We start from the raw sequence: 10,417 nt of genomic DNA on the forward strand, positions 1-10,417 counted from the left end.
TAACTTCTGTACTTATTTAGTTATTTACACACACTTGACACTTCCCATCAATGCGAAGTGCGAAATATGCTTGATATAACATTCTATTTTTAGTATATTATATAAAATATTACAATATGCAGAAGGGTTTTATTTTTCATTAATTGTTATATTTTTTATGTACGACATGCATGTTTCAATGTTAACGAGACATTTGCAAGTGTATGAAGTACTTATGAGACCCTTAGTTAACAACTTTGGAATATATATGTAGTTTTTGAATAAAGTCTAGAGACCATAGATGTTAATAATGGAACTTGATCAAGTGGCTGGTAAAACTTTAAAGAGTGTTATTTCACTCTCTTTAAGTTCACTTAAAGAGGGTCAAAGGAGCGAAGACTTTCACTTTGGTCATCGATACTATCACGACGTCCTCCCCAGTCCCCTATCATATATACCATCATCATCAGTATTGTCACCTTCATCGTGGACGCAACTGCTGCCAACACCGTTGTCGACGTCTTCACTGCAACCACATAGACAGAGACCACATCTCCCCTTGTAGCTAGCCGTCATTTAAATATATCGCATGAAACATGTTATGACTCAATTCAACACATGTCCATATTAGTCATAGCCCGAAGTAATTTTTTTGAATCCATATTAATCCGAACCTGTTTTGACTCGTCGTATGTTAATCAATTCGCTCTGACATGAACCCGTTTTAACCAATCCATCGATTTGTCGGGGGTTATGAAAAACATGAATGTCAACCAACATGTTAGTGATACACCACTATCTTAATCGAATTTCAAGTTCCAATTAGACAATTTTGATAAAATAAATAAAGTATCATGACTCGCATGCCAGTTTACAATGATTTTATTAAATGCACAAAACGTTTATCAACGAGAAACAATGCATTGCCAATATATATGTTCATTATTTAGTGAATTATTAAGTGATGTAGTTTTGACAGGGTTTGGTGAAGAATTAACTGTAAAGAGTTAGCAAATTATTTTCCTACTCTTACTCACTTCTACTTAACCCCTCTCTTTTTATTATACAAACATCACTCGGTTTACTACTTTATGGTTTATAGATCTTTTAGGTAATTACACCTAATTCACTATGCAATTTCCTCCTTTGATTTCTTAATTAAATTCAATAAATTCTAGAAATTATTTTAATAGTGGAACTCTATATTTTTAAAGATAGCACGATACACTATAAAAAGGGTGGAGTAAATACATTTTTAAGTTGATTATCTATACTATATATAATACATCGAACAAGGGCAAATTAAGACACCCATTTTTAAGTAAATATAACTTTTAAAGCTTAAAGTACACCTTATATAGCATGTAAGAGAGGGACAAATTTGTCCACTACAAATTATGTATTGAAATAGTTAAAACATTGCCCCCTCAACTATAATCAACTTTTGTAAATATAAGAAATAGTTACTACTTTGGACATTTATCTTTACCTATACATTCATTTTAATTTTAATTGTAAATAACTTCCCATCAACGATTTTACAACGGCCATAACTTTTTCATACGTTAATATTTTTTATAAAAAATTACGTCATAAAAATGAGCATTTTATTGTCTTTAATTTGGGTATGGTATTGGTATAATTTTTCAAATAAAAAAATTAACATATTACGTATGGGCGTTCACAATTCGGTTTTAACGGTTTCTAAGTTAAACCGTTGGTTCGCTTATTTGTTATTGAGAACCGAAATTGAACCGTAGAAACTTTAAACTAAATCGTTACTAATGGTCTTGGTTTCATGCATTGAGCCTTAATAATAAGTTTACCGTCCAGTCCGGTTTTATATGGCCAAATTTCTGTATAAACCACAAACCAAACTGTTTGCTATGGTTTGAACATTTAGAAACCGGCTGACCAAAAATGATGATTGGTTCAAATGTTTTCAAAGTTTCAAACGAACATAATTACTATGATTTTTTTCCCCGTCGCATCGCGCGGGCACCCGTCTAGTGCTATAATAAGTCAAATCAAGACGGTATTAATGTGCTACGAATACATGTACGTTTTTCTTTTAATTTCTGAATATTTTATTGAACATACTATATGTAACAAGCCCTTTTATATACAAATTTTGTTTACGGTTATAACCGAGTTAACTGTTTGGCATTGACTTAAGCTCATAACAATTTTTAAATTTATTAACTGGTCTTTATAATAAACACAAACTCAAGTTTAAAAATAAACTTGTTTAATAAATTAGCTAGATTACAAAATTATGATAATAATAATAATAATTACACATGTATAAACAAGACTATATACAGAAACTATAACTATAAAGTATAAATATATGTATAAAATTATTAATGTAAGAAATTAGAATATAATACAACTAGTTTTAAAGCCCGTGTAACACACGGGTTGATCTAAATAATTAAGTTACAAATAAAGCATTGCATAATGTATACAGAAAAATGTATTACATCTATGCTTGTATCATTATACACAAATTGAATTTATTTATATCACAAAACGATTTTTTTTTCAAAAAAATGAAATAAATAAAAAAATAATGCACGTGCAAAAACAAATCAAGAACACTCCATCTATTAAAATTTATTCCCAGTATCATATATTTATAACTGAAATAAATTTGGTTATGAACCAATTTCGGAGAATACTTCTCATATAGCAATAGTTTTAAGCTACACCATGAAACATATTTTGATAAGTTTGAGGGCTTCTCGACATTGTCAATTGACAAAAATAAAATAACATGTTAACTCGTTCAATTTTGTAAATGTTTGCATCACTTAAACATAATTTGTACGACATGTTTCACATACAACATCTGATCAGCATTCAAGGAAAGTCAATGCTGACAAAAATGTTTATATTGATAAAAGTTAGAAGCATTGATAGCCCTGAACTTGGCATGTCGGAAGTGTTTATCATTTTTTCTTAAATTTTAATAGTAATAGAAAAATATTAAATGTGTAAAATCCCGAATCATTTGACTATTTTCAAAAATTCCTTAAAAATAAATCTGAAACCCAGTCACATTTAAAATTCTAACTTTCATTTGTTTTACATTTTCAAGTCAAAACTTTAAACCCGTGACACATTTGACGATAAATCTGTTTGCATTCTCAAATTTTTAAAAATATTTAGATTACTCCGTTTTTGCTTATAACAAATTTGAGCCAAATGTGGTTAATGTGTACCAAGCAATCTATTTACCAACTTTTAACACGTAAAAGTAGTATTTAAGTTTCACAAAAAACCCCGAAGCAATCCTTGATAAAAAAAACTCAAGAAACTAAATATGATAAACTTTATTATATTTGAAAGTGATTATTGTTATATATTATCCTTATAATTTAACACATATATGTATAGTTTACTAAATTAACTGAAAAAATAAATGGATAGATTTAAATCATATATTTATAATTTATAATATTATATGACAATGTACAAAAAGACCAATAGATAAATGAATTTATTTTTAAAAAATGAATCAACTTTTAAACATATATTTATAATTTAATGATTAAAAAAATCACTTCGTAAACTGAAAGCATATTAGAGTTTTTTTTTGTTTTTTTTATTTACAATCTTCAATAATATATAGAGGTGGCAATGTGAGTGGGTTGGGTTGGGTTGGATTTGGGTGATGGGTCAAGATGGGTATGGGTCAGGATGAGTACGTGGTCAGGATGGATTTTTAAAATAGAGGGTTAGGATGGATATGGGTCAAGATGGGTAAAGCTAACCCATCTTGAACCACATACAAAGAGTTTTAAAAACAACTCAAAAAAATATTCAAAAAAACTATTAAAAAAATAATAACTCAAAATATAAATAAAAAACACAAAATGTAAAATAACTAAAATGTTTCCCCCGTCATCCTTGTTTATTAAAAAAATGTTTTGTACCGTTACAGGTTCGAGTTTTTCGGGGTATTTTTCGGTTCGGTTTTGTTTTTTTTTTTCCATTTCGGTCGGTTTCGGTATTTGCTCGGTTTCAATGATTTCGGTTTCGATTTCTCGGTTTTTTCGGTTTCAGTGTTGTTTTGTTTTAGTCAGTTTTATCGGTTTCATTTCGTTTTTTTTTTGTTTCGTTTCGATTCACTTTGTTTTATTTTGGTCGGTTACGTTTCAGTTTTTTTGTTTCATTTTGGTAAGCTTTTTGATTGCATTTCGCTTTTCTTTGTTTCGTTTTGGTCAGTTTTTCGGTGTCATATCGGTTTTTTTGTATCGTTTTAGTCGTTTTTCTATTTCGGTTGAGTTTCTTTTCAGTTTTTTTGTTTCGTTTTGGTCAGTTCGGTGTTTTTGATTCATTTTGATCCCGGTTTTTAAATTGCATTTAGTTTTTTTATATTTCCTTTTTGTCAGTTTTTCAGTTTCGTTTCGGTTTTTTGTTTTGTTTTGGTCGGTTCAGTGTTTTTGTTTAGTTTTGGTCAGCTTTTCAGTTGCATTTCGTTTTTTTTTCGTTTTGGTTAGCTTTTCAGTTTCATTTCGTTTTTTTTGTTTTGGTTGTTTTTCTATTTCGGTTCAGTTTCATTTTGGTATTTTTGTTTCGTTTTGGTCATTTTTCTATTTCAGTTCAGTTTCGTTTCGGTTTGTTCGGTTCGGTGTTTTTGTTTTGTTTTGGTCAGCTTTATTTGCATTTCGCTTTTTTTTGTTTCGTTTTGGCCAACTTTTCGGTTTCATATCAGCTTTTTTGTTTCGTTTTGTTTGTTTTTTTATTTCGATTCAGTTTTGTTTCAGTTTGGTCGATTCGGTGTTTTTGTTTAGTTTTGGTTAGCTTTTCATTTGCATTTCACTTTTTTGCTTCGTTTTGGTCAGTTTTTCGGTTTCATTCCGTTTTTTTTTTGTTTCGTTGTGGTCGTTTTTCTATTTCGGTTCAGTTTGGTTTTTGTTCTTTTGTTTTGTTTTGATCATTTTTTGGGTTTCGGATGAGTTTTGTTTCACATGTGATAGTTTGGGTATTTTGAATTAGATAAATTTTGGATAACTTGAATATTTTGTTTTGACCCATTTTAACCTATAAGTGAAAGTTACTTGTATATTTCCAACCCATCCTGACCCATTTGAAGAATTTTTATGATCCATCCTAACTCATTTTACTTTTAAAATTTATCCATCTTGACCTAAAACAATCCATTTGGGTTGGGTTTGCCACCCTTAATAATATACATAGGATAATAAGTTAATGATAACATTTAAATTATATTCTTTTTAGTATTTAACAAACACAACTTTTTGTTGATTTTTGGATTTCACCAAGTATATGTGAAATATATTCTAACAATGTATAGTAGTATAATATGTAAATATTTATTTTTATAAAAGTGAATAGATATAATATAAATAGAGTTTAAAGAAAAATTAATAATTTAATCATATTATATATATAATATAAATAGTGTAAAAGGAAAGTGTTGGAAGTTTTAAGTGTGTGAATGAAGGAAGTGATGGAAGTGGTAAAGGTTTGTCCCACATCGGTTTGGGAACAAAATGCTGAATGGTTTATAAGGTGGAATCCTTACACCCATTTGAATTCTTTGTGACATGTTTTACCACAAGTTCTACGCGCGCGCAGGGGTGGTGCAAATTTAGGTTTCTGGACTAGAAATCCATCGAACTCGTGCATGCCCGCACGTCCCGCGGACACGAATGCAACTCCGAAAACCCGAGCCCGTACCATTAATGGTCATAAACTCTGAATTGATTATATGTTTATGACATTGGTTGTAAATAAGATGACCATTCTTTAGTCAAGAGACCAACACCATACGAACACACTTCGTCTTCTTCCTCTCTACTACTGCAATATTGTTTCGATTTCGTTTCAGGCAAGTGTCCGAGTCCGGCAGAGCACCGATTCTGTTTTGAACCGGAGTACCCTGGGAACAGACCGAGAATCTGTTTAAGGGAATTGTGTTAAACACAAGCCCGATTTACCGTGTCGTTTATTCTTATTTCTTTATATTTCTGATTATTATTAATACAAGATTTCCACCAGAAAGTGACTAATATGAATTTATGACATATATTAGTTTTAGAGGGAAAAAATTATAAGGATTATCCACAAACTAACACGTGTCTATAATTATTTTACTTTATTAGAATAGGTAGATTAAAAGAAATAAATGAAGCGAACCTTTGTTTAGCTCAAGCTTGAGATATAAGTTATGAGTTTCTACTTAAATACAACTATTGCCTATGAAAATGTTTTACTCCGTATTTCATAAACTAATAATTTATGGAATCAAATTTGTCAGACAAACCAATATTATTGATTTTGTAATTATAAATACAAAATCAACAATCATAAACTAATCAATATAATCAAGTTCTTAACAAGTCATTAAATTCTTAATTTTGATTTATTAGTCATGGAACATGTGTCCTGTTTATTCTTAGAACGTTACATTTAATGCAACCCATTTCCTCAAAACAAAATATCACCTTCTAAGCCAAGCCGACAAGCCGTATAGAGTATAAACCGAACCACAATACTCTTCTTACTTTCTTCCACTCACGTGGTCCCCACCTCCAGCCTGTGTCTACTTCCTAACTCATTAAACGACATCACCTCTTGCCGTATCATTACGTTCCATTTCCTTCCACCACCTGTAAATCACCCCCCAAATATCATTTCTAGAGAGAGAAACCAAAACATATTTTGTCACAAACCATAGAGCACGCATCATGTGTTCTATGAACTATGATGCAGCATTCAACCTCGTACTCTTCACAATCCTTGTTACTACAACCGCATTGCCGAGTCAAACTCAGATCAACTCCAACTCGGTCCTCGTGGCACTACTCGACTCACACTACACCGAGTTATCCGAACTCGTTGAAAAAGCCTTATTATTACAAACCTTAGAACAAGCAGTGTCACGTCACAACATCACAATACTCGCACCCGACAATGAAGCCTTGGAGAAACAAATGGATCCCGAATTCAAACGGTTTTTACTTGAACCCGGTAACCTCAAGTCACTACAAAAGTTACTACTCTTCCACATCATCCCATCCCGGGTCGGGTCAAACCAATGGTCGGGTCAACACAAAACACTATGCACCGAAGAGGTCGAAAACCATCTTCCGTTAGAAACCACTTCCGGTGTGAAAACAATATCCGGTATATCAAAACTGACCCGACCCGACGACATAACCCGACCCGACGGGTTGATCCACGGGATCGAAAGATTGTTAATCCCACGGTCCGTACAAGAGGAGTTTAACCGGAGAAGAAGTTTGACTTCGATATCCGCTGTCTTACCGGAAGGTGCTCCGGTGGTGGATCCGAGAACCCACCGGTTGAAAAAACCGGTTCAGGTTAAACCCGGTTCACCACCGGTTCTCCCAATCTACGACGCAATGGCTCCGGGTCCATCTTTAGCTCCGGCTCCGGCACCCGGACCGGGAGGGCCACGTCATCACTTCGACGGCGAGAGTCAGGTTAAAGATTTTATTCATACTTTATTACATTACGGTGGGTATAATGAATTAGCGGATATATTGGTGAACCTGACGTCATTAGCGACGGAGATGGGTAGACTAGTGTCGGAGGGTTATGTTTTGACGGTGTTGGCGCCAAATGATGAGGCGATGGCTAAACTGACGACTGATCAGTTGAGTGACCCGGGTGCACCGGAGCAGATAATGTACTATCATTTGATACCGGAGTATCAGACGGAAGAGAGTATGTATAATTCTGTACGGCGGTTTGGGAAGGTGAAGTATGATACGTTAAGGTTGCCGCATAAGGTGGTGGCGGAGGAGGCTGATGGGTCGGTTAAGTTCGGGTCGGGTGATGGGTCGGCTTATTTGTTTGACCCGGATATTTATACCGATGGGAGGATATCGGTTCAAGGGATTGATGGGGTTTTGTTTCCGGTGGAGGAGACGACGGAGAAACCGGCGAGTAAGGTTTCGACCACGGCCGCGGTTAAGGTCGTTGCTAAGCAAAGACGAGGTTAGTTTTTTTTGTTTTTAACGAGAATCAAGTAGTGTAATTATGTAATTACATTGTAGTTTATTATACAATGTTGTATATATAATTACACGACTTAATTCTCACAGTTAACAAACTAATTTAATTTGTATTTAATCCAAACATTTGTCAGTCGGTGAATTCTTACCGATACACCAGAACTGGGGTGATATTTTCCGGTGATGGTGGTACACGATATAACTTTAGGGAGGGGGGCTGGGTCACATCGCTCACATACCATTATTCCTCCACCCCTTTTGGTAGTACGATTGTGATAACACAAGGCATAACCTTTTTAAGGGGATAATGACCGAAATGTTCGTATTTGAGCGTTGAATGACGTCGACGAAATGTTCATTTGATTGGCTAATTTTCAAAATGTTCACCGTAAAATGTGTCTACCTGATCGCTTTTTAATCATTAATTGACGAGATTTTTAACCTATCAGATTATGTCATGCGTTATAAAATTGCCGGGTCGCTAGTTTTTTAAATTAAAAAACCATCAAAGACCACATTATTATTTAGGCGTTTTAGGCGTCCAAAGAGATTATTTTGGCTTCCGACGGGATTTATTTTGGGGTCCAATGATATTTATTTATTTTTAGGTTTCCGACGAGATTTATTTTGGCTTCCCACCGTATCTTTTTAATTTTCGCTTCCAACGAGATTTTTTGGACACATGACAAATGCTGGTAGGTTAAATATCACGTCAAGTAATGATTAAAATGCGATCGGGCCAGCGAGTTTTAGGTGGGCCTTACGAGAATTGGCTTGTCGAAGGGACGTTTTGGTCATTTTCCTTCTTTACTTAAAAGTACAACTTTTAAAGCACAAGATACACAACTATTAATGGTAGAATCTTTATGCCCACTTTTGAGTGTAGTTAACTCTTTGTCTAAAAACGTCTTGATTTTTAAGCATGTTTTATAAAGTCTAATGGATGTTTTTTCATATTAGTCCAAAAATAAAAGCATGAATACCAAATGCACATTTATTTATTCTTGAATTAGGCAATAATAACATGTTTTTGGTAAATGCAGGGAAATTATTGGAAGTGGCATGTTCGATTGCTGGAGCATTCGGAAGTTTTACAAGTTGTAATTGATATATACATATACATAAATATATATTGTTATGCAAAAAAAAAAGGTGGGTATTTATTTATTTGTTTAGTATAAAGGTGGCAGTTAAAAAGGAATTATTTGATTAATTAAATATTATTTAAATTGGCAGTTTATTTTTTAGGAAAACTGTGTGGAAATCAAAATAGGACATAAAGGGAAACGAATGGTGCAGTTTGGCATTGAAGCAAGTTTTCCCAAAGAATCAGATCCCCTCACATGAGAACAAACAAAACAAAACAAACTTTCTTATTTTATTATTTTTTTACAATAATTTTCACAATTTTATTTGTTAATGGTGTTGTAAAAATATTGTAATTAGTAAAAAAAAAGGTGATTTTTTCTTTTATGTAGATGAAGAAACACGGATCCAATCCCTGGGTATGGGTATTGGATCCAATGAATCAACAGGGTAAGATACGGTAATTACTGACACGATATGAGTATGACTTCCTGAAGTCCAGTGACCGGAACCTGCAAAACAGACACCGTGAGTCTCGTCACAGGAAGGACAAGAGGGGGGGGGGTCTTCCTGTAACCACCCTACGGCGTGAGAATCAGTAATCTTCGTAGAGGAGAAAGTACTGAAGAAAATAGACTAAGTGTAGTCAGAATGTAGATGAGTGGATGAATACCTCATACCGTTTGACAAGGTACTTATAGCCGAAGGATGTAGGAAGGTGATTGAGCCAGATGTCCTCTTCTAGAAGATATCTGATAACCGTCTGGACGCGTGTCCTCTTAAGATAGGTTGAGCTATACGTCCCATGTGCATGGGTATAACAACCTGGACACGCGTCTCCCAATGATAGGACGGATCACACCCTGGCCATGTGCACGGTTATAACAACCTAGCCAGGTGTCCTTTATTCATTGGTTGATATGTCACGTATTCCCCAAGTAGGAATCGTGAACCTTCTTCTAGAGAGTAGTTGTTTAGTGACAGCTGGCCTACTGACATTGTCTTCCGGTTGTTTAGGCGGACATGCATCCTGTCCTGCAGAAGACTTTTGAGGGTGCCAGGATGCTTCCGCGCATGTTATGAGGACGTTCCTCCTCTACCGTGATATGCGGGTGATCCATATGTCCCGCGGGTGGCCTATTAGATGTCTCTCTGTGACCCGCGGGTGGTATTTAAAGGTATTTAAGTTTTTTTGGTACCATACCTCTATACTAGATATGTTTGATTTTTGCAGAAATTGTATTTGCCCAAACCTGCAAAATCTTGCGGCACAATTATTTTCCATAAGGAAGATTTGAGTTTGATTTTTTTTTATATTAAACATTTGTAATGGCACTCTT

The 10,417-nt window shown here is 34.1% G+C and overlaps 1 protein-coding gene across 2 annotated transcripts; it reads left to right on the forward strand.

Annotated features, from left to right (window-relative positions):
- The first annotated feature begins 6,490 nt into the window (after positions 1-6,490).
- Positions 6,491-9,453, forward strand: LOC143543909 (fasciclin-like arabinogalactan protein 17). 2 transcript variants are annotated; one of them, XM_077036125.1, is made up of 3 exons: positions 6,491-7,974; positions 9,035-9,143; positions 9,228-9,453. In XM_077036125.1, exons 1-2 carry the CDS (start codon positions 6,699-6,701, stop codon positions 9,097-9,099), a joined length of 1,341 nt encoding a protein of 446 aa, XP_076892240.1. In that variant the 5' UTR covers positions 6,491-6,698; the 3' UTR covers positions 9,100-9,143; positions 9,228-9,453. The 2 variants fall into 2 exon arrangements, with proteins under 2 accessions (XP_076892240.1, XP_076892239.1); XM_077036124.1 differs by lacking the exon at positions 9,228-9,453 and having other exon boundaries at positions 6,492-7,974; positions 9,035-9,219.
- Positions 9,454-10,417: the final 964 nt, after the last annotated feature.

Source organism: Bidens hawaiensis, unplaced genomic scaffold, assembly GCF_021521415.1.
Source record: "Bidens hawaiensis isolate Kalapana, Puna unplaced genomic scaffold, B.hawaiensis_p1.1 tig00013347_1, whole genome shotgun sequence".
In the NCBI taxonomy this organism is placed as follows: Eukaryota; Viridiplantae; Streptophyta; class Magnoliopsida; order Asterales; family Asteraceae; genus Bidens; species Bidens hawaiensis.